Source organism: Alnus glutinosa, chromosome 3 (genome assembly GCF_958979055.1).
Source record: "Alnus glutinosa chromosome 3, dhAlnGlut1.1, whole genome shotgun sequence".
Lineage (NCBI taxonomy): Eukaryota > Viridiplantae > Streptophyta > Magnoliopsida > Fagales > Betulaceae > Alnus > Alnus glutinosa.
In genome coordinates, this window is record NC_084888.1 from 33,690,466 (window position 1) to 33,715,407 (window position 24,942).

Sequence of the window (24,942 nt, forward strand, 5' to 3'; positions counted from 1 at the left end):
ACTATCAAATACAATATGCAATCAAGAACAGGAAACCACCCAAAGAAAGAGCTGTCGTCGGAATAAAGCACCGCCGGAGACGGCGCGTGTGGAACACGCGCCGCCGCCGGCAACTCCCCTGCAGCAACCGAATACCAAATCCACCGAACGCCACCAAGCACGGCAACAGAGGCGGAAACGTGGTCATCACGCGCGGCCCAAGGAGTGACTAACCCCCTGGCGCGTGTCGACCACGCGCCGGTCAACGGTGAGTATATCAGCCGTAGCTAGTAGCGGCAGAGCCGGAGGACGACGACGAGCAAGGCTGGGGGGCGTGTGTCGACAAGAGAGTGGCAGAACAGAGCAGATCTGAAACTAAAAAATGATAAAAATTGAGACTCCCCAAATCGTTCCGCCGGCGACACGTACGACGGAAGCTATCCCCTCCGGCTCTTCTCTGAAGTGTTATCCTGCCAAGAAACAAAGAAACCTAAAAAACTAAAAAACAAACACACTCCATAGTCCAAAAAGACTAGGAGGACTAAAACCACCACTGGAACAAGTCCAGGGGGACTCAAAACTCCACAACCTTAGTGGTTGGGAGACTCTAGCCTCCACTAGGCTAACCCAGGGAGGAACAAAATCCGGGAGGAGGGAGGGAACCTCGCTCCCTCCGGCAACCCAAACTCAGAAGTTCTTCTCCCTCTTTTCGATGAAGTCCTGCGGAGGCATATCTAAGGAAAAACATACATTTAAAGGAGATTTTTTATAATATTTTTATTTTTTGCGGCTACTCACTCAAGCCTATGGGTGATTCCGTCGGAAGATGACAACATTTTATCGGTCTTATGTAGCTTTTTATACATGTGATAAATTTTTTGTTAAGTTTTTAAAAGGTAGATGAACAATGGTATCAATTTGATATATTTGAAAAGCACGTGTATAAATTTTCTCACTTTTTAAAACCTATATATATATATATATATATATTTGATACAGAGCAAAACCATAAGTATCAATTATGTATTTAATCATTGTTTTTATTTGGCATCGTATTAACTATTAACTATATTAAGAAGCTTGTTGGGATCTCCCATCCCTCTCTATGTGTATGTTGCTTTTGTTTAAAGTTTGTTTGAAATTGTATTGGGAAATAAAATTTTTAAAGTTAAAAAGACATTTTTTTAGATTTTTTTTTTTTAAAGCTTTTCCTAAAAACGTGTTTAGACTATTTTAGAGTAAAAAAAGTAAAAAAATATTTTTTTTTTGAAACTTTTTACCAAACATATCAACTTTTAGTTTAGCATAACTTATTGAGCATTAAAAATAAGTTTCCTAACGCAATCTTAATAGATTGTTAGTAAATGAAAGTTAATTTTACCCGTAACAAAGTATAACAAATGTCGATATGATTAAAGTTTTAATAATTTAATTTAAAATAGGTGATGTAGGGCTTGTTTGGTAAGTGATTGGGTTGTGGAATATTTGTGTGTTGTGTAGTAAAAAGTGATTAATGTGATATAAAATTTGGGAATGTTTTATAGAAAAGTGAAAAAGTTTTGTTTTGTAGTGAATTTTTTTATTTGAATAATAATAAAAAATTATTGATGTGATATAAAAAGTGTAAAAAAGTTAGAATATTTTTGATTTGATATTTTTTTAAAGAAGTGAAAAAAAATAAGGGGGGAATGATAATGGATTCCAAAACTAGCTCGTAGTTTTGAAGAATTTGAAAAGTGGATCCAAATATCGGAAAGAGCTGAAAACTCTCGGTTATTTAAGTGGACTGGACGACTGGTAGTTGGGCAGTTTGGCAGTTTTGGCCCGGGTTAAACCCACAGACATTCCCAACTCCCAAGACCCTAAAACGACACCGCTTCAGCACCCAAACTCGCCCAAGACAGGCTTGACTCGCTCGCTGACCGCTACCCCCCTTTTACATCCCAAATCGTCCTAAAACTCTCTCACACTTCCCAATTTCCCTTTCTAAACCCTCCCAGAACACCTTTCATACTCGATCTTTCTCTCTCACTTCTTCTTTGAGAATTTCCAATCTGTCGGTGATTTTCCGAGACGCTTTGGAAAATGTCGTGGTTGAGATCTGCGGTGAGCAAGGCCGTGGAGGTGGGGAACAAGAACAACCTCACCCGCACCGTCAAGAACTACGCAGACTCGGTCGTACACCACGCCGGCCAAGCCGTCTCTGAAGGCGCCAAACTCCTTCAAGATCGCATTGTATGGTTCCTTACCATTTCTATACTGCTTTTGCCTTTCTTGCATGTTCTTTTTCGCTATAGCTTGTATTTTGATTTTTGAGGATGTTAGTTTGGATTCCCGTTTGTATGTTACTCTCCTGCTATCAGAAATAGTACAATAATCTCTATTGCGTGCTTTAGTTACGTCCTTTATGCTAACATTAGCTGGAATTGCTTGTTTGTTCCATTTTTTTTTTTTTAAAAAAAAAAAATCTGGAATCTGTTAGTTGTAAATTCATCATGTTTTCAATTTTTGTTTTTGGTCAATTTTGTATTTGGAAGAGTTTTGCGCTTTCTGGTGTTTTTGTCCAAATTTAAAAGGAGGCAACTTCTATTTGGAAGCTAATCGAGAATAGCATTAACCATGTGAAAGCACGATTGTTGTTTTTTTTTCGAGTTCATTGTAATACAATAGAAAGTGTTTAAGGTTCTATGAGATTCGCTTGGGAATTTAATGTGACCCTATATTAAATAAAGGAAGAGATAGGGAGAAGTTTGCTATTTGTTTGCGTTAGTGTTCGAGGATTAAAATCAAGAGATTTGATGAGAATTGCTAGTATAAGTTGCTCGGGAGGGAGGAATAAGAGCAAATGATGGATTTTACTCAAAAAATAAAATAAAATTGTGTTCTGATTTTGAAATAACATCTTACACTTCATCATTTCAAATCTCGAATTAGTAAGGCTTAAATCTGTCAATGAGTTTCATCAATACAAATGAATTTTTTACTTTTAATATTTCATTCAAGCCATTTAATCTAAACCCGGAAAACAAGATCCTTCTCTGTAAATATTTCCATCCAAATGAACCATATTTAAATTCATGTGTGGTGTTTGAAGTTACTGGCGATACTTCTCATTTCTGATGATTATTTGGCACAGACAACAAAGAAAAACTTCATTTGTTTTCTTGTTCGTACAATGTATCTGACTTTGTTAAGTTGCATGCATATGCAGGGGGCCCGGAATTTTAGGAGTGTTAAGCAGACCATTAAGAGATTGGAAGAGGCTGCTGTTTCTTGTAGGGGCGCTGAAAGAGTTCAGTTACTGAGAAGATGGTTGGTTGTGCTTAAAGAGATTGAAAAATTATCTGGAGCTCCCTTTGAAGATAAAGAAAAGACCATTGAGCAATATCTTGGTTCAGATGAAGGAAAGGATAGCCCAAAAAGACCATCTATGGTGGGTAAATCTCTTTTCTTCTTTCCTTTTTGGAATCTTAAAAAGGCTAGTATTTTAATAATATTATTATAAGCGGTTCCATTTTCTCTTTTCTTCATAATTGGTCCCAAATCATATTAAGACACTTTAGCTTGATCATGCCTTGTGACTCACTGTTTCATGAATTTGATGGCTTTGAATATTTTCCCAGCAGCATTAGGCTATTTGTGCTGGTGGAAGCTTTTAATTAAAGGGAAGCGACTTTCCCACTTTAAAATAGGTGGCCATTGCCAATTACTGTTAGTGTTTTTTTAGTTTTATTCATAAAATTAAAACCTTTAATAGATTCACCAATCCAGAAATTCGGTTGCAATCAATTGTTTATTTTAGCAGCTTACCATTTATTTGCATAATAGTTTAAGTAAATCATCATACTCATTGGTTTTCTTAGGCAGATGACCACTTCGTATCATGTTATTGCATGTTGTCTACTTCTTAAAGGCTCACTGCATGAATGCTATATTGCAAGTTGGGCTGTAATTATTTTGTTTAAGCTCATTGTATCTAATTTTTTATTTATTTATTTTTATCTTCTCTTATAGGTTCTGTATTATGACTCTGATGTTGGGGGTGACCCAATGAATTTCCGCGACGTTTTTCTTAAAAGTCAGGCTTTGGAGGGCATAACACTGTCCATGGTACATCAAACTAACTTCAGTCATTTATATAGATTTACTTTGAAATGTACTCAAGTTTAGTGGATAGTAACTTTAGTATCTTGTATATACTTATCTAAGCTACAGTATCTTGCATATACTTATCAAAAACTTCAGTATCATGCATATACTATATACACTGGTATGCTATGATGAACACGCTAAACAAGTGTGAGTTAGTATGTTTGGAGGTTTATTTGTGAGGTCAAGTGTTTCATCTGCCCAAATTTTAAGTGCAATCCTCAAGCTATCAAGCATAGATGTTCACATAACTGTTATTTTCTTTCTAAAATTAAACAAAACCAGTGGATGACAAAAGAAAAATGAGTCGAAACTTACCAAAAGAAAAATGAGTCGAATGAGAAATTAAAATATGCTATTGCACTTTGAATTAATGCCAAATTTTTTGATTCATTAAACTATATACATCAAATTATAGAAACACACCCAGTAATTGTTGATTTTCAAGTAGATTTAGATTATAAATTTCATAAGCCTCCAATATCCTAGGCTATAGTCCATTTTAAGCTTTACTTAAGAATGATTAGGGAGATTTACAAGGACATTTCTTTACTAATATTTTTTGTTTGATGAGCTGGCAATGTGTCTTTATGTGTTCTGTGATTATGGTATATCTAGCAAGTTGGTGGAAAATTTTATAATGCAGCTATGATGCCATTTACATCTTATGCTTGGCAGTCAAGAATTAGATGTTTACGAAATAGCTCAAGTGTTTGGCTAATTTGGCATGCCATTTTGGAAGATGATGCAACATGCCTTCTTTGGTGTGTTTGGAAGGAAAAGAATAATAGGTGTTTCGAGGATTTGGAGAGGTTCTTGGAAGATATTTTAACTTATTTTCTTCATATTTTATATCTTTGGACGGTGGCCTTCGTGTCCCCTTTGTCACTTAGTTTTAGTGATTTTCTTGTTCATTTTTCACTTTCTAGTTAGGTGCTTTCTCTTGTATACTTCCGGTGTACTTAGGGGCGCCTTACGCTTTTAATAAGACAAGTTTATTACTTATCAAAAAAAAGTTGGCACGTCATATGTGCAGATGGAAATTCGTTGATGTCTGGTCATGTTCACGGAGGACAATCAGTGCATGATGATGCTATTATCTGTAGAGTTGAAAATTCACTAAACAATTGACATTGTCGATTCCCCCCCCCCCCTTCCCCACCCTCAAAACTGTAAAATATTGATTTAATTTGATTTATTTGGATGTTCACGTTGTCCTAACATAGTTTGGTACTTTCAGGATTTTTTATTGTCTGACCAAATATTGAATTAAATGAACTTTTTGCTTAGGTTGATCAGGTTTCATTACATAGTTTTTGTCATTATTCACAAGCCTACATGAACAAAAAGCTGTGTTTATTGTTGTTATTATAATTATTATTTCAAACTTGATGGACAATGCTCACTTGACCTTTCATATCAACATGATTCTAAAAGAATCCGTGTTTGGTAGTTGCTGAACATGGAGGTTAATTCTTTTCTATTCCGCAGATTCTTGAAGCACCAATTGAGGAGGAAATTTCTGTGCTCCTGGAGATGTTTGGGTGTGTCCTCTCACTATTTCTGCTGTACCAAATGATGGATTGGGAACTGGAAGTGACTACATTTAATTAATATATACTGGAGTAAAAATAACTTTATTTCTTCTTCTTCTTTCTTGTAAATGGTGCAAAACTTTTATCCTCTTGGTGTTATAGAATCTTTGATCAATTAGATTTTTATGATGGGATATTTTTGTTTTATCTTCCAATTTGTCTGCTTTCTGGGGTTTTATTCTGGTCTTTTAAGGTAAATGTAAAATAGGTTGTTAGTATTCTTTACTTGTGTTTACCCTGAATCAGATCTGAATCCTTTCTATAATATTATCACCTGCAGGATCTGTCTTACTGGAGGAATAGAAGTTCATAATGCAGTAGTGAGCAGTATACAGGATCTGGCAAAAGTTTTTTCAAGCTACCAAGACGAAGTACTGGTAAAGACAGTGCAACAAACATGCAAATTATAAGAAACCACCCTTTTAATTTTAATTGCTTTATATAGGGAGCCCCTCAAAAATCATAGCCCAAACCTCTATTATTCCGGTTTACAAAACTTAAAAGGAATATCTAGAGGGTTGTGTCCATGAGATTTTCTTTTTCTCCTTGTGCTTTAAAGAGAAAATTTACAGTTTGTTTGCGAGTGTACTTCCTATTCAGGTGAAGCGGGAGGAATTGCTTCAATTTGCACAAGGTGCCATTACGGGATTGAAACTTAATGCTGATCTTGGAAGGTGCGTAAGAAATAAGAATCTGATAGTATTTATCCTTCCTAGTTCATTTGGCTTTGAGGAGTCAACCTGGGCATTTATGAGTTGCAGATGTTAGTTATGCACTGTTTGCTGTGTTGAAATGATTGTTCAAAATTTCACCTCATTCCTGTGTTTGCTCATGGGTAGTGATGATATTTTCATCCTTCGGCATGCATTGTATTATTTCATTTCGTTCAGAGAAATATTGATGTTCATATTTAACCAATTTCTTTACCTTTTGTTTTAGCAATCCAGTTTTTTACTCTTAAAACATTGATCTTACAGTGATTAGCTCTTTTTCATGATTATAGTTCACATTCTTTAGTAATTCAGAAACAAAGATATCCACACTGGATTCTAAGTAAAAGATCTGTTCATGTCAATTTCTAGAAGCCTGGATGTGTTGTACTCATAGTAATGCTTTCTATAAGTCCTGCTTGCGTGCATGTTGATGGACATCTGCCTGGCTGAAGGGAACTTGTCAGTTATAGGTTAAGTAGAAGTATAAAACACTGTCTGTCATTCATGCTACCTGCTGCTAGTTAAGTATGTACTTGCTCCTTGTTTGGTGGTAGAAAGGTGCAGTGAACTGGGGGTGGTTGGGAAAGGTCTCAGCTATGAATCTTTTTCTTTTTTTGATAAGTAAGAAAATTTCATTAAAAAAGCGTAAGGCGCCCCTATGTACACAGGAAGTATACGCAGGAGCAACTCAGCTAGCCCACATGAAAAATCCATAAGAAAGCATAGCAAGAAAGATAAGGTGAATGTTATTTAGGGTAGTCTTGTAGGATTGCCTTGTTATCCTACACTTATTAGAACTGTGCAGGATTTGGAAATGACTTCCCTATGAGGCCTTTTTCTCAAGCTTGTATTGGGGGCTAAGGCGAGTGGAATTACAAAAGGATTCCTTGGCTTGGCTCTACGCCAATAACAAGAAATTTGGCGCTTACTCATGCACCCACCAAAGTGGCTTTTCTCTATGTATAAGCTTATGGTTTATTTGTGTCATATATGCCAAGAATGCTGGGGAATAATTGCATTGGATCTTGTTTCATTGTCTGTTTGCAAGAGAGTTAAGGTCTTTGATTTCCTTCCACTTTATCAGAGGGCATTTGGTGCTTCGAAATTCAGGGATGAAGATGATTTTAAGTTGGCTTCTGAAAAGTCTAAAATAAGAAGGCTGACCCAGAAATGGCACCTCTATGTTTGACATGAAGCCTTTATGAGGACAGAACAGTTCAGTTGCAGAATGCCAGAAACTGTTTTGCCTCGTCCCCAGCAACATCTGATTTCCTTTCAAGATTTTTGCTGTTGCAATAGTTATTCTGTTTCCACTTATCAGGATTGTTCTTTTCAAGTCTTGGGTCTTTGGTAGCATATTGGGGGATTATGACTCTTGGGTTGCATCCCTTTCGGTGCTCTTTTAATGAATTACTTAATTGAAAAAAAGAAGAAAAAGAAAACAAGAAGGAGTTGAACGGGTTGTTCTTAACTCTTTTATTTAATTTACAGAATGGATGCTGAAGCCACTGGTCTCAAGAGAAAGCTTGATGAAATTGCAGCTTCCCAAAAGCCTTCAGATGGAGGCCTTGAAAAAGCATCGGAAGAAACAACTTTAGCAACAATAGAGGTGGGCTTGGTTTGTGTGAATTGGAAAATACAATTGAATAGAAAATTAACATATGTGAAAGTAATATATCACGTGGAATCAAATTTTCTTTGCATAAAGTGTATTCTGGGCCCAGTTCTTTCTTCCTTTCTTGATGCTGATATTAATAATTTTTCTGGAAAGCAAATTCCACATGTCTGGTTGTCCCATGTTTGTGGCAGGCTTTGAAGGAAGCACTTGCGCAAATTCGATTTTGTTCCAGATTGGAAGGGCTTTTACTGAAAAAGAAATTTCTGAACAATGGAGACACCCTAGAGGTTCATGCTCAGAAGGTATGATTCTCACTTGCTGTTGGGTCATTGCTTGGTTTCATTTCTAAATCATAGCTCATCTTGTTGGTATCTTGCTTCTGTTTTACGGGTACAGTTTGGGTTATGATTTATGGGAGTGTATACGAGTCTCTATTTTGGCATATTTCCCCTGTGATGCCATGCTGCAATTCCCAAGAATTATATATGGAGACACCTATATATACAGGTGTCAATTTACTAGGTTGAACACTTTTTAGTCCGTATGTGTCTGTAGGAGCATATGAAGTAGAATAAGATGATGAAACTAGGAATTCTATGTTAAGGAGCATGTTTTACGAGTAGTATTAAGGCCAATGATTCAGTATCTGACAGTGGTGCTCCGTACCCCTTTTTTTTTTTTTAGTAAGTAATCACATATTCATTAAAAAGAAAACCCAAGTATATCTGAAGTATGCAAGAGAGATATCTAGCTAGAAGCAAAAAAAAAAAATCTTAAAAAACATGAAAACTCGAAATATTAAAATCAAACGCGGGGGTTTAACCTTTTTTTTTTCTCAATAAGATTTGAATTATTTATCAAAAAAAATAAAAAAAAATATTAAAATCAAAGGCAGCAACCCAATGAAAAAGAGTCTTGAAGAATAAAGCCTTCAATTCTACGAATGCCATCTCATGGTCCTCAAAGCTCCAATTGTTTCTTTCCCTCCGAAGACACCACATAAGGCAGGACATAATCATCTTCCAAACTGCATCAAGCTGAAATCTGCCACCTAGCTTTCTCCAGCAAGTGAAGAGATCTAACACCAGGCTAGGCATAATCCAAGCCAGCTCTACACTGCTGAAGATAGAATCCCAAAGAGCATTGGCAATCTCACAATGGAGTAGGAGATGATCTACTTACTCCCTATTCTTCTTGCACATGGAGCACAACTCAATCACAATGACATGTTTTTTAGATTGTCCATGGTGAGGATCTTACTTAATGCGGCCGACCAAGAAAAAACACCACTTTCAAGGGAACCTTATTCCGCCAAATATTCCTCCACGGGAAAGGAGTACTATCATGGGAAACAAGAACATTGTAGTATGATTTAACATCAAATGACTCTCTATTGGAAGGAACCCAACATAACTTATCTTTACCAGCTTGTCTCACTCTAAGGAATACAACAAGGTAAAGAACGAGGTAAAGAGATCCACCTCTCAATCGTGAGCCACTCTGAAAAAGTTAATATTCCACTGATGAGAGGCATTAGAAAGCTCCAAATGGTTTGCCACTGTAGTTTCCTTAAAACGGGCAATGCTATACAAGTCCGGAAAAGAGATCTCGAGGGCTTGATCCCCACATCATACGTAATGCTAGAATCTAATTTTGGAGCCGTCACTTACCTCAAATAGTATAGCGAGAAAACTCCCCCCTAGCCCCTTTTGATATTTTTCCAAAGTTCCACAACATACGAACCATGGACCTCATTTGAACACCACCCACCCCATGCACTGACATATTTAGAATCCACAACCATCCTCCATAAGTCCTATCTCTCATGAGCATAGTGCCAAAGCCACTCCTCTAAAAGAGCTCGGTTGAACACAAGCAAATTCCAAACTCTCAACCCTCCTTCAAAGATCGGAGTACACGCCATAAGTCTAGCTAACTAAGTTATATTTGAGCTATTCACCCATGCCACCCCACAAAAAATCCCGTTGAAACTTCTATAAGCAATTGAGAACATCAACCAAGAGGGGATTGCGCTTTGCGCTTTTTAATGATATTTCTCTTACTTATCAAAAAAAGAGAACACCAACCAGCAGGTGAAAAAGAGACATGAAGTAAGTAACCAAATTAGATAAAGTTCTTTTAATCAGAGTGACTCTCCCACCCTTTGACAAGTACATCCTCTTCCATCAAGCCAAATGACACTCAATATTCTTAATAATGTCATCCCAAATAGATTTGGCCTTAAACGAGGCTCCCAAGGGAAGACCTAGATATTTCATAGGCAAAGATGATACCTTGCAACACAAAATACTAGCCAAACCTTCGACATTGATGACATTGCCAATCGGGGCCAGCTTTGATTTAGCCAAATTAATTTTCAAAGTTGAAACCACTTCAAAGCATAAAAACAAACACGCAAGTTGTGAAGATGATCTAGATTTGCCCCGCCAAATATCAAGGTGTCATCTGCAAACAGAAGATGAGAAATATTGATAGCACCACCACTCTTAGGCCCCATCATGAATTTTGATAAAATACCCCCATTCATTAAAGAAATCATTGTACTTAATGTCTCCATAATAATAATGAACAGAAAGGGAAACAATGGGTTTGCCTGTCTCTAGCCACATGAGCTACTAAAGAAAACTGTTGGAGTGTCATTCACCAATACAAAAAAGCGCACCGAGGAAGTACAATATGCTATCCATTTACACCATCTTTTCCCAAAACCGTATATCTTCTACATATACAAGAGAAAATCGTAATTGACTCCGTCATAAGTCTTTTCATTATCCAACCTGCACAACACACCTGGTTCCGTAGATCTAATCCTACTACATGGTCATAAGTCTTATCAAAATCCTATCAAGGCATTCGTTAGCAATGAGAGCAGAGTCTAGAATCTGCCTACCCTTGACGAAAGCGTTCTGAGGCTTAGCAATGATCTTCTCCACTACCATTTTCAACTTGTTAGCTAGAACTTCGGCAACCATTTTGTACACTTCACCCACTAAGCTAATAGGTCGAAAATCCTTAATGTCTACAGCCCTTGGTTTCTTCAGTATAAGAGAAATGAAGGTGGCATTGAGGCTTTTTTTTTTTTTTTTTTCAAACATGCCTCTAGCATGAAATTGTTATTGTCTTGAAACAATCCAATATGCGATTGCTGAAAGGGAAAAGTCTCACAAACTCATAGCACACTGTCTGGATGCCAGTGCTGAAAGGGAGAAGTCTGACAAAAATGACAGCACACAGACCTATTCCAGACATGGGTCATCTCTCTATTAAATATTAGTGTGTATACACTAATCAATTCTGCACTCGTGGTTTCATTTATCTGACATGAGTGTAGTCACTTGCAAATATTTATTCGCAACACTTATTCAAAATCAAGGTGTGACACCCTTCTAATAGAGAATATCTTTTATGTTTTTTTGTGCTAATTCCTTGGCCTTAATTTGTGTAACTTGCCTTTAGCCCTTTACCCTTCTTTCTTCTTCTTGTTCTTTGTGGTGATCTCTGAATCATTAGATTGTTTATGTTTGTTGAGTGGCATTTTCATAGTTTCAATTTGGTGCACTTAATTCATTTCTCTTTTATTGTTACATGTATCAATCAGCAAATGCCAAGTTTCCGTAAAGGCTCTCAGTGCTACTGTCACCACTATTATCTTGTTTCTATGGGCAGGTTGATAAGTTAAAGGTCTTATCAGAATCTCTTTCCAGCTCTGCTGCAAAAGCTGAAAAACGTATTTCAGATCATAGGTATAAATCAAACTACTTTCTTAAACATTTTTGGTTATATTGAATCAGAATGTTACTGTACCATAGAGCTAGAAGGTGTTTTCCATTTAGTTATTATTTTATCATTAAAACACTTATGTTGTCTTCTTATAAATTCTTGTGATAATGTGTCAATGTCCCAGATTGGTTGTCATCAGAATTGAGTGGTTCAGTGTTCAAATGTCCCCCCCCCCCCCCCCCCGCGGTTCTTTCGTTTGTAATGTGATTTGAAGTCAATCATAGTTTTTAAAACATGTCAGGTTCTTATCCTATGGGAAGGATCTGTGGTTAATTTTTTCAGGGTTTTTATTTTGTGAAAGAAAGGAGCTTGTGTCAGAGTAAAGATGGGGTTGTATTGGACTGAATTCTGAGTTGGGAGTAGCATGTGGTAATGAATATAAATGATAGTCCAATATGCATTGGTAATTGGTTTCATGTTGGCTTTTTTTTTTTTTTTTTTTTTAATGAAAAAATTGTGCATTGGTTTACCAAGATTTCTAAGATACTTATCAAAAAAAAAAGATTTCTAAGGCTTCCATGTTATTACCTGTACCCAAAAGCATGATGTTTCCTTTTACAGTTCCAACAACCCTTGCCAAGATATGAGTTGTGCCTGGCTCCTTACATTGGTAATTGTTAATAAAGTAAGTCTTTCCCCAGGGGTTTTGGTAGGGTAATCTCTAGTTCCATTGTCTCTAGTTAAATTACAATTGGAGTAGCTTATGTCACTATTTATCCATTACGATGCTAATTTACCTCATTAGTCTCTGTTAGTCTGTCCTCTTGTCTTGGAATATAGGATTACTAGCTATAGGCTGATTTGGGAATTGGTTAACTACAACTCACCTAGTTTATATCAGTTTTAGAGATGGAAACCTGGACCTACCTACCTTGGTGGCAGTCAACCTGCTGGGAGCAGCTTAAAAGTAGACATTCATAAAAATACTATCTTTATGTGCAGTTTTTAAAGTATTTTTGTTTAGAAGTAGTTTGATAATGTAGAATATGAGATTAAACTCTTTAATTGATTCTTATTACTGGAACTCTATTCAAATAATCAAATTTTGGCATACTATGTGGATTGGTGTTGAAGATGCATGAATTGCCCAAACACTTCAATTGGAAATATAATGCAACCTTAAGAACAACCAAATATGAGTTTTCTAGTGAATGGTTCCCCTTAATTTGCCTGAAAATTTGGATATCTATGGAGTATTAACTGTTTTGGTCTGAATCTCTAGCCTTTTCCAATAATTTAGTGATTTTTTTTTTCATAAGTAATTTTTTGTCCCCAAGGAAAAGGGGAAGATGAAGATTTGAACTAGTAACCTCCACTTTATGAGGTGTGGTCTCCAGCCGATTGAACTACTCATTAAAGACATTTAGTGAAATTATTGTCTGTTTTCTAGTATATAGTAATAATAACATGTTGCAACTCCTGTAGAAACATTACTAAAAGTCTACCTTGGTTGGCTGGAAGTCCTTTTGAAATAAAAAGGGAAGTAATGTCAAACTGGGATCATGGCAAGATTTCATGGGAAATCCTGCCAAACTATACCAAGAAAGAAACAGGATGCCAGGCAAACTGGAACCTCTTTATAATCACTTCTAGGTTTTCACTAATGGATAGTTGATCACTTGTATATAATGAATGGCATGTGCTTTACACTTAATCCACTGTTGCTTTTTGATGTTAGGTTTTGAAATACTCTCTTTTCTTATGGGCAGATTGCAAAAAGAGGAGGCACTAAAAGTTCGTGTGACCAAAGCAAGTGAAGTTAGTGAAAGAGAAAAGGTAATCTGCTTCCACGACAATCCATTTTTCTTGTCATGTACCAGTGAACTTTTAGTTGATAAGAAAAGGACACCATTTTGTTGCAGTATATGTAGGAATGTGAAAATTTTTTTAGATAGGTAAGAGATCAATTTTATATAAAAAGCGTAAGGCGCTTCTTAGTACACTGGTAGCATACAGGGAAAACACCTATCTAGAAATAGAAAAGCGAGTGAGAAAGTCAGAAAAAGAAATATACTAAGGATGGACATAAGCCGAAGTCCAACAATACTAAGAGTGATAGAGCAAAGAAAGGATCTCTTCTAAGGATCTTTCCAAGTCTTCAAAACTCCTATTGTTTCTTTCCCACCATAAGCACCAAAAGATACATATAGGCGCCATTTTCCAAACAGTAGCACTCCTTGATCTACTAGATGACCACCAACAAGCAAGCAAGTTAATAACCCGTCTAGGCATAATCCAAGACATCCCGAAACGGCTTAAGAGAGAATTCCACAAGACAGAAGCCACATCGCAGTGGAGAAGAAGATGATCCACAGTTTCCTCGGTCTTCTTACACATGCAGCATCGATTGATCACGATGACATGTCGTTTCCTAAGGTTGTCCTGGGTGAGAATCTTACCGAGTGCCGCAGTCCACACAAAGAAAGCAGCCCTAGGAGGAGCTTGAGTATGCCAAACACTTTTCCAGGGAAAGCGGATACTACCAGCACTAGTTAAGGAGTAAAAAAGGTCTTGACTTTGAAAACTTCTTTTTTGGAGGGGACCCACCACAAACTGTCTTCATTATCTCGGTTCACTTTGATTGAGTGGAGCAATTGAAAGAAAGAAGCAAAGACATCCACCTCCCAGTCATGAGCCTCGCATTCCACTGGAGTGAGTCGCCCAACAACTCTAGATTATCCGCAACAACGGCGTCCTTAAGACATGCAATGCCGAATAAAGCTGGAAAAGCTTCTTTGAGGGTTGTCTCTCCACACCACAAATCATGCCAAAAACTGATCTTGGAGTCATCCCCCACGACAAATCTAGTGAAACGAGAGAATGAAATCCAGCCTTTCCTGATGTTTTTCCAAACCCCCCCCCCCCAAAGGCACCTGATGGCTCGCGAGAGCACCAACCGCCCCTAATGCTACCATATTTAGAGTCTACTACGACTCTCCACCAAGCATCTCGCTCAGACCTATAACGCCATAGCCATTTGCTTAGTAGGGCTTGATTGAAAGTCCTCAAGTTTCTGATACCCAATCCTCCCTTAGAGATCGGAGAGCAAACCTTATCCCATTTGACCAAGTGATATTTGAATTCTTCACCTATCCCTCCCCAAAGAAAGTCTCTTTGAAGCTTCTCAAATCGGTTGGCCACACGAATAGGAATGGAGAAGAGAGACAAGAAATATGTAGGGAGGTTGAAAAGTGTACTTTTGATGAGGGTAACCCTAGCACCCTTAGACAAATACAACCTTTGCCAACTAGTCAAACAACGCTCCATATTAACCACGATATCATCCCAAGTAGATGTAGCCTTGTGGCGCGCCCCAAGCGGCATGCCAAGGTACTTCAAGGGTAGTGAGTAAGTCCCGCAACCCAAGATAGAAGCCAACTCTGCAACATTGTCCACATTGTCAATAGGGACCAAGAGAGATTTAGCCAAATTGACCTTTAAACCAGAGACAGCTTCAAAACAAACTAGGAGAGCACGCAGATATCGAAGATGGTCAAGATTAGCCTCACAAAAGACCAAGATGTCATCTGCAAACAACAAGTGAGAAATGTTGATCACAGTAGGCCTAGAACCCACTGAAAAGCCTGAGAGGCGACCACAATCAACAGCACCAGAGAGCATTTTGTTCAAAGCCTCCATGATAACTATGAACAGGAGGGGAGAAAGAGGATCACCCTGTCTCAGCCCTCTAGAACTATTGAAGAAGCCAGCTGGCGAACCATTGACCAACACAGAGTGGCGCGCCGAAGAGATGCAATGAGAAATCCAAGAGACCCATTTATCCCCAAAGCTGCATCTTTTCAGCATGTACAATAAGAACTTCCAGTTGACGTGGTCAAAAGCCTTCGTAATATCCAGTTTGCAAAGAACCCTTGGGATACCAGACTTGATACGGCTATCCAAGCATTCACTGGCTATGAGGACTGAATCCAAAATATGTCTACCTTTGACAAAAGCGTTTAGAGGCACTGAAATAATCTTCTCCAAAATACGGCTCATCCTATTAGCGAGAACTTTAGCAATGATCTTGTAAATACCACTCACCAGGCTGATGGCCCGAAAGTTTGCAAGATCAGTTGCCCAAGGGGATTTGGGGATTAACGCAATGAAAGAGGCGTTGAGGCTTTTCACAAATTTGCTATGAGCATGAAAATTTGTGAAGACCCCCATGATATCAGCTTTGAATACATCCCAGCAGTCTTGAAAAAAAGCCAAGGGGTAGCCATCAGGACCAGGAGCCTTGTCTCGGTTCATAGATTTTATCACCTCTAAAACCTCCCTTTCCTTAAAAGGAAGCTCCAACTGAGCGGCCTCCTCCGAGGATAAGGAGTTGAAAGCAATATCATCCAACTTGGGCCTCCAATTGTGTTGCTCAGAAAAAAGAGACTCATAGAATTGAACGATGTGGTCTCTGATGGCCTGATGATCAGCAGTGACTGAGCCATTAACAGACAAGGATTCTATGGAGTTAGATCTTCTGTTCGAGTTAGTGATCTGATGAAAGAACTTAGTGCATTTGTCGCCCGCTTTAAGCCAAAGGACCCTGGATTTTTGTCTCCAGCTGATTTCTTCTTGGAGAATAGTTCTTTCCAGCTCACTAGCAATCGAGTTTCTCCTCAATAGATCCTCAGAGTCTAAGCCTCTCTCTACCTCAAGACTGTCAAGCGCGCGCAATTCTTCAAGATGAGCCAATTTAAGAGATTCCACATTACCAAACACCTGTTGGGTATCATGATTTTATTTTTCTCTCTTGAAGAAGGCTTTGAATTTTCTCATTTACTTTCAATTTTGTGTCCATAGTAGATTTATATGGTAGTTATGGTCGGTCATAGCAAGGTCTGCTAAGTGTCATTGATCTTTTAATTGTATATAAATTCTAATGGGACTTGCCTTTTGATATTTGCTATAGTTTAAATATGACAGTGGTTTATGTCGTTTTGCAATCATTAAGAGCATCTAGATCAATGTGCATGCATCTCTCACTATGAAAACATCTTGTCACTTGGTTTTGAAATGTTCCACACTCAATCAAAAAAATGCTACTGCATGAACAGTAGAAATTGGGGATACTATGAAGATTCATTTGAAAGTAACAGGAGTAAAGCTTCCTTTGTGGTTGATGATCTTCCTAGCCTTTATGGTATATATGTGGTACAAAGGCCATGCTTGCTACAAGCATGTAGTTTGTGTATTTTCTATTCACATTTGTTGCAGGAGACAAACTTTGAACATTTGTTTCATCAATCTATTTCCAGGAATTAGCAGTTGAGATAGCAGAATTTGAAAGACAAAGAGACGATCTTGAAGCCGAATTGAAAAAGGTTTCTCTTCTTCTGTCTCTCTCTCTCTCTCTCTCTCTCTCTCTCATGTTGAAATAAAATTTACAATTATGAGGAGACACTTTGTTATCATGTTTGATTTGTATCACACATGTAATTCCATCTTTCCTTATCCGTTCCAATATTTAAAATCTAATTATGTCACTGATGATGCTGCCTAAGTGAAGCTTAGATTACCCCACCAAAATTTTTTTGGGTATGAGAATAATGTTTTTAGAGTCGATGTGATTTGCTACATACTGATATCAGAGTTTCTTACTCCAATGAGTAACCTGAGGCTATCTTGCATTCTATGCATGGTGGCTCATACTTTGCTATCTTGAATTCTATGTATTGTGGCTCTTACTTTTCAGCTGGCATTAGATTCCTGATGTTACACATGAGCCACTTTGGAGATTAATTCTCAAAATGGTTCGATTCACCTTAACTGTTTACTTGTTAACCTCTTTTTCTGCACTTCTTCATACCATCATAATTTTTTAATATGCTCGTTTTTCTTTTGTATAACAAATACCAAACTCTTTTGTTATGAGAAACTTGTGTACAGACTCCAATTAATGCTCACCCTTCCAGTAACAAAATATCATATAGCAGGTGGCATTCCAGCTCCTTAGAAAATATTAATGGCTAAAAGGGTCAAAGAATTCATTCTACTATCCACAAAAAGTCAGTGGCTTTAATCTGCCTCGTAACCTTGATTGTGAGAGTAATTATTCCAATGGTGCTTACGGGTTACATACATTGCTTTTTGCTCTTGTTAGTTGGGTACCATTGGACCTTTTTTTTTTCCTATTTTTTTTTTAAAATTATTTGTTTATACTTAAAACAGTTTTCTTTGATCTCTATATGCCACAAGGAGTGCATTAGGGGTTAGCTAAAAGGTGCTTAAAAATATAATTTTTTCTATTTTGGTATAGCATTGTTAAAATATTGATGAAGTGAATAAATTTATCTCTTCCTATCAGTTTAAGCTTTTGGAAAATGTGATTTAACACCATTTCAATTAAATATTTCACGTGTTGGACCTTATTTATTAAAAGGAAGTCTGAGCCCAAACGTGAGGGGGAGTGTTAAAGTATTGATTAAGTGATTAAATTTATCTTTTCGTATCAGCTTAAGTTTTTGGAATAAGTGGTGATTTAACAAGCACATAGCATTTTGTGTACTTGATGGTTTCAACTGAACCATAGGAATGATGTAGTTGGAAAAACCTCTAACATTGTTAAGGACTAAAACTTATGTCAAAGTCATGATTCTGTAATCTTGTCCTCCGAGTATATTAGATTCAATGAAGTTTGACAGTCGTGTGCCAGTTTCCCGAAGCTTATTAAAAACCTTCTTGTGTGCCATTTGGCATACCCTTCATTGATACTGAATATTTTAACACTGGTGCATGTGGTGTAGGTTAATATCTCCTTGGCTGCTGCTAATGCACGTCTTCGCAATGCCAGAGAAGAGAGGGACCAGTTCGAGGAAGCTAACAATCAGATTGTTGTTCACTTGAAAACAAAGGTTTGAATTCTTCTTTCCTAGTTTCTTTCCAATTTTTGAAAACTATATGTAATATTGATCATATTTATTGTCTAGTGCATGGTTACTGGCTCCTCTTATCATTCAAAAACCTGAAATATCTTGTCAAAATTGTTGATAGGAAGAAGAGCTTTCCAAATCCATAACCTCATCTAAGGTGGAAGCAGATGTTCTTACTACGTGGATTAATTTTCTGGAAGATACTTGGGTTCTTCAATGCTCCTATATGGAAAGTAAGGAGAAGCAGGTCAAGTATGTACCTTGACTGAGTGTTCTTGAGTAGTTCTCATCAGTGATTTTTTCTTTTAAGCATTTTGGGTACATGTTTTGAAATCCTCTAACCGAGAAAAGGATAAATGTTATGACTTTTGCTCCCTAGTCTTTTCTTATGTGTCGTGCATTGTAACTTAGTGTTGCTTCTTTGCATATCCAAGTGATGAATTGGAGAGGCATGAGGATTATTTTGTGAAGTTGGCCATTCATCTCCTTTCTAATTACAAGGTATATATTATATTATTTTTATTAAAGATTTGTTCCAGCAATGGAACCTAAAGTTCTGGATAAAGTTGTAAGCTCTTCCCCCACCCCCTGGTGCTTATCCCACCATGTACCCTTTGTGCAGAAAGAGTTGGGGCCTTCTATCAGCCGTGTTAGGAAATTTGTGGAGAACTTAAAGATTCTGAGTGAGGGGTAATGCCTTTTGTTTAACTGAAATGTTTCTGACCTATTGTAACCCAGTTTTTAATTTCTTTTTACCTGATGAGACAGGTCAGAGAAGGCATCAACTTTGGATAATGAGGATTCAAAAGTATTAAACCCAAGGAAAAATCTTGAAGAGGAATATTTGGATTATGAAGCCAAGGTAAAGATCTCCTATATCTATGGTCATTTTTACAATAGTAAAGCTTTCTTTATAGATTCTCTTCAACTGTATAGATATTTACTTTTGGCTAAATTTTCTTCTTTTCTATCATCCTTTAGAACAACTGGTTTTTTAAAATGCAAAAGCTTGAGCTACTTTTCCCCTTTGATAGCTCTGCTTTAGATTAAGCATCATGAATGAGGTTGCATAATTAATTTTGACTTACAAGTATTTATTTTATATACATTGCATTTCAATGGCTTCTGGACAAGCCAAACCTTATATAGGCTATGTTAGTTAAAGTTTCCAAAAAGTGTTTCATATTTTCAAATACAAAAACATTCTTTTCAATAAGATTTACCAAACGGGACACTTTTCAAAACACAGGACACTTAAAAAAAAAAAACACAACACTTGTTAGAAAATTTCCCACACCTTATAGGAATATTCTGGAAAAACAGGTGCTTATATTTTCAGGCGTGGAGGGCTAATTTGTGAATTACAAAAAAAAAAGCTTTTTTTATTTTTATTTTTTTTATTATTATTTTTTTAAAATAATGTGACCACTCTAACAAAGGAGAGAGGGGGTGGCTACGCGGCTGCCTCTCTATTTTTTTTTTTTTATTTTTTTCTTTATCAGTAAGAAGTGAATTAGGACTTTTTGCTGTATATGCTGATGAGGTGTGGTTTTGGGGAGAAGTGGTGCTCTTGGATAACTAATTGTATATCCTTTGTACGATTCTCGGTTTTGGTTAACGGCACTCCTACAGGTTTCTTCAATAGGTTCCGTGGTTTGAGACAAGGGGATCCCTTATCCCCCTAATTGTTTGTTTTTGAGATGGAGGCTTTGGGTAGAATGATTTTTGTTGCAATTAGTGGGGGGCTGTTGGATGGTTTTTCAGTGGGGCAACGTTGTTTTCTCTCATCTTTTGTTTGCTGATGATACCTTGATTTTCTATGGCGCTTTTCTAGCACATCTGCGTCTTTTGCGGAGCCTGTTCCTTTGTTTTGAAGCTGCCTCTGTTGCGGATCACTTGGAGTTTGTGGGTGGCTCTAACCAGTGGAATGTGAGGTTTGCTAGAGCGGCGCAAGATTGGGAGATGGATATCTTTGCCTTTTTCTTCTAGATGTTGTACTTTGCTAGAAGTTGCCTCTTTTGCGGATCACTTGGAGTTTTTGGGTGGCTCAAACTAGTGGAATGTGAGGTTTCTAGAGCGGTGCAATATTGGGAGGTGGATAACTTTGCCTCTTTCTTTCAGGTGTTACACTCTGCTAGAGTGAATAGAGGATGTGAAGATAAGTTGTGGTGGATCCCATCCAAAAGAGGGTTGTTTAAGGTCAAATTATTCTATAGCTCCCTGGCGTTTTTAAAGGGAGCCGCTTTACTTGGAAGAGTGTGTGGCGGACTTAGGTTCCTTTGAGGGTGGCATTTTTCGTGTGGTCGGCGGCTCTAGGTAACATCCTTACCATGGATAATCTCAGGAAGCGGCATGTCATTGTGATGGACAAATGTTGCATGTGTAAGAGGAATAGGGAGTCCACGGACCACCTTCTTCATTGTGATGTGGCCTATGCCATTTGGATTGCCTTTTTTAGTTGTTTTGGGTTGTCGTGGGTTATGCCTAGACGTGTTGTCGATCTGTATGCCTGCTAGTGGACCTCTGGCAGTTCGCAGAGTGTTGCAGTGTGGAAGATGGTGCCTACATGCATTTTATAGTGTTTATGGAGGGAAATGAATTACAAGTTTTGAGGACCAGGAAAGGACGATGGAGGAGATTTTATCTTTTTTTATTCTTTAGAATCTTGTATCTGTGGACAATCGCTTATGTATCTCCTTTGTCGATTAGATATAGTGGTTTCCTTACTCTTTTTGCTTCTTCTAGTTAAGTGTTTCCTTTTATATACTCCTTGTGTACTTGAGGCGCCTTACGCTATTTAATGATATGGTCAATTCCTTATAAAAAAAACAAGTAAGAAGTTAGTCTGCACACATTTGATGTTCGCAGATGATACTTTAGTTTTTTGTGAGGCCAATTCTGACCACCTTCACTACATGGGTGCTTTATTCTTATGTTTTGAAGTTGTCTCTAGTTTGAAGGCTAACCTGACTAAGTAAGAATTGGTTCTAGTGGATAATGCGGATAATGTAGGTGGGCTGGTTCGCATTTTGGGTTGTGGGGTTTCCTCTTTGCCATTGAAGTATCTTGGTTTTCTACTGGGGGCCTCCTACAAGGCCATGTCTATTTGGGATGGCGTAGTTGAAAACATTAAGCGTTAGTTGGCTAGTTGGAAAATGATGTATTTGTCTAAGGGTGGATGGGTTACCCTAATAAAGAGTACTCTTTCCAATTTACCTAATACATCTTGTCTCTTTTCCCCTTTGCTAATATGGCAAATCGCATAGAGAAGCTCCATCGAGATTTCTTATGCGGTGGGATAGGTGAAGAGTTCAAATATCACATTATTAGTTGGTCCAAGTTTGCTCCCCAATTTTTGAGGGAGGGTTGGGGGTTCAGAACTTGAGGATGTTCAATTGTGCTCTTTTAGGGAAATGGTTGTGGTGCTATGTGCATGAGAGAGAGACATGGTGGGTGTTCTATTGATCCTTTTTTACTGTATGGGGTGGGGCTACAGAATAATATTAGGAGTTGGAGGATGTTTTCTAGTCATACTAAATTTGAGCTGGGAGATGGCTCCAAGATCAAATTATGGGATGATGGATGATGTGGGGAGATGGGCTTTAAGGAAGCTTTCCCGAATTTGTATAGCATTGCTTGTGTAAAGGATGGTTCTATTGCAGTTCACTTGGATCTTTCTATCGGTTCTCTTTAATGGAATGCAAGCTTTATTAGAGCGGCTCACGATTGAGAGATGGATGTCTTGGCTTCATTCTTCACTTTGTTGTATTCCTATAGAGTGAGACGGGAAGGGGAAGACAAGCTTTGGTGGGCCATTTCACGCAAAGGGATGTTCGATGTTAGCTTCTTTTATAGGGTCCTTGCATGTAATGATGGTATTCTTTTTCCTTGAAAGAGTATTTGGCAGACCAAGGTTCTTTTGAGTGGCTTTTTTCACCTAGTCGGCAGACCTAGGAAAGATCTTTACCACGGACAATCTTAGGAAGTGGAATGTTATTGTGGTCGATAGGTATTGGATGTGCAAGAAGAATGGGGAGTTTGTGGACCATCTTCTTCTCCATTGTGAGGTTGCTTGCACCTTATGGAACGCTTTCTTCAGTTGCTTTTTACGGTCTTGGGTTATGCCTAGTTGGGGGGTTGATTTATTTGCTTGCTGGTTGATGGTGGTCACTCTCAGAGTGTTGTCATGTGGAAGATGGTGTCTTTGGAGGGAAAGAAACGATTGAAATTTTGAGGACCGAGAGAGGAGATTTGCGTAATTCAAGTCCTTTTTAAAAATCTCTTTATACTTGGACAATTGCTTGGTGATTAGTTTTATTGATTTTCTTGTTTTATTTTCTCTTCCTAGATAGGTGTTTCTCTTGTATACTTCCTGTGTATTTAGGTTGTGTTTTGCGTTTGTATTGATATTTCGATGACTTTATATATATATATATATATATAAGTCTCCACACAAGAAAAAAAAAACTTATTTTTTCCCCAAAATAAGCATGTTTAGTGTTTGTTTTTATGAAAACACAAAATGCTTTTTAAACTATTTTCTTAAGTAGACCTTACATACAACACTTTTTAGATGTGAACCCTACCGAAAACACTTCTCAACTTTATATCACATAAAGAACTTTTTCAAATCAAAACTAAAAAAAAAAAAGAACTTTTCAAAACACTAAACAAACATAATTCCACGTCTGGTTCTCTGTGAAGGAGTGGAATGAGAAGAAAAGAAATGCTAGACCTAGTATGTGTGTAACTTGATTTTTTTTTTTTTTGTTGTTCAGATCATAACCACCTTCAGTGTAGTGGATAACATGAAGGAGCAGTTTTATGCTCAGCAAGGGAAAATTTCCAGGTTTGATATTCTTGCTGTAACCTCACCTGTTTTTTGTTTTTTGGTTGCTTTTATGATTTTTTTTTTTGGGTCACCACTTTTCCTCAATGGATTACTTGTCTTCCCTTGATCCAGGAAAGATGATCCAAAGGTCAAGGAGCTTTTTGATGACATTGAAAAGTTAAGAGCAGAATTTGAGTCTATTGAGAGACCAAGCTTAGAAATGGAGAGTCCAGCCCCAAAGGCTGATGAAACTCAATCTAGTGAGAAGCTGCTGAAAAATCCATCTCCTCCTCCAATACCGGTCACTGAGACACAAAATGCTGATGTGATAGATGAGCAGCCAAAGGCATCTGCAAACAAGGCAGAGCACATGCTAGACGCCGAGGCAGAACTGGCAAAGTTGGAGTCAGAGTTTGGGAAGGTTGGCCGAGATTACTCTACAGAGGAGATTGGTGACTGGGAGTTTGATGAGCTTGAAAGAGAATTAAGAGCTGGTGATCCACCGACCAGCAAATGAACAATTTGCTGTGGCTAGATGGGTATCACTTATCCGTGTGTAAGTACGATATGAGTTTGTCATTTACATTCTGACCTCCATGAAGCTGCCTTTTAGATCTCAAGCTTCTCTTCTTTGTAACTTTGTAATATTTTATGCAGTTCAATTTTTTTATTCTTCTGTAAATTCTCAAACTTGTATCTTGTAATAAGGAATGAATTAAACAAATAAAGGAACCTTAACAATTTTAGGGGCCATTACTTCTTGCATCATGGGTGCAACATTATGTAAAGTGGGTCGGTCAGTTAACGTTATTCACAGCATCCCTTTTCTAAGTAGGCGAAGGGTCTGAAATATCTTACTGTGTTCTCAAGGCTTCTTCCTACTTCTGAGTGAGAATGTGGCCAAAATTGTCTCTTGACCATTCAGTGTTGAAGGAAACAAGCGGCAAGCGTGGGGTTGTCAATGTTGATTTTATTGTAAAGTTTTCCTGATATAGAAGTTGGAATTTGTTTTATCTTTGAAGAGCATCATCATTGTACAGGGCCTGACCTGCTTTCAGCGCAACGGTACAGAAGCAAGTGGGCTGGGAACCCCCCCACCCGAAATCCCTTTAAAAGGCGGTTTGTAAATTGACCACCAAAAGACATTTGCTCGGTACTGTGAGGTTCTGTTGCAACTCTCATCTTCAGCACTAGTGCTGGTGAGATACCCGGCAATGGAGTCCCTACACTCGAACCAGCGAGGCATTTCAAAAGGTTTCCCGATATAGAAGTTGGAAGTTGTTTCATCTTTGAAGAGCCTCATCATTGTACAGGGCCTTGTGTGCTTTCAGACAAGGGTACAGAAGCTAGTGGGCTGGGAACCCCCCCCACCCGAAATCCCTTGAAA

At 37.8% G+C, this 24,942-nt stretch overlaps 1 protein-coding gene across 1 annotated transcript; it reads left to right on the plus strand.

Annotated features, from left to right (window-relative positions):
• Window positions 1-1,903: 1,903 nt before the first annotated feature.
• LOC133863483 (uncharacterized) lies at window positions 1,904-24,308 on the plus strand. Its single transcript, XM_062299432.1, has 18 exons — window positions 1,904-2,214; window positions 3,191-3,412; window positions 3,994-4,089; window positions 5,620-5,672; window positions 6,004-6,100; window positions 6,324-6,397; window positions 7,928-8,045; window positions 8,246-8,356; window positions 11,742-11,818; window positions 13,565-13,631; window positions 17,111-17,176; window positions 18,599-18,706; window positions 18,846-18,976; window positions 19,159-19,225; window positions 19,347-19,414; window positions 19,493-19,586; window positions 23,503-23,573; window positions 23,688-24,308. Exons 1-18 carry the CDS (start codon window positions 2,065-2,067, stop codon window positions 24,070-24,072), a joined length of 2,055 nt encoding a protein of 684 aa, XP_062155416.1. The 5' UTR covers window positions 1,904-2,064; the 3' UTR covers window positions 24,073-24,308.
• Window positions 24,309-24,942: the final 634 nt, after the last annotated feature.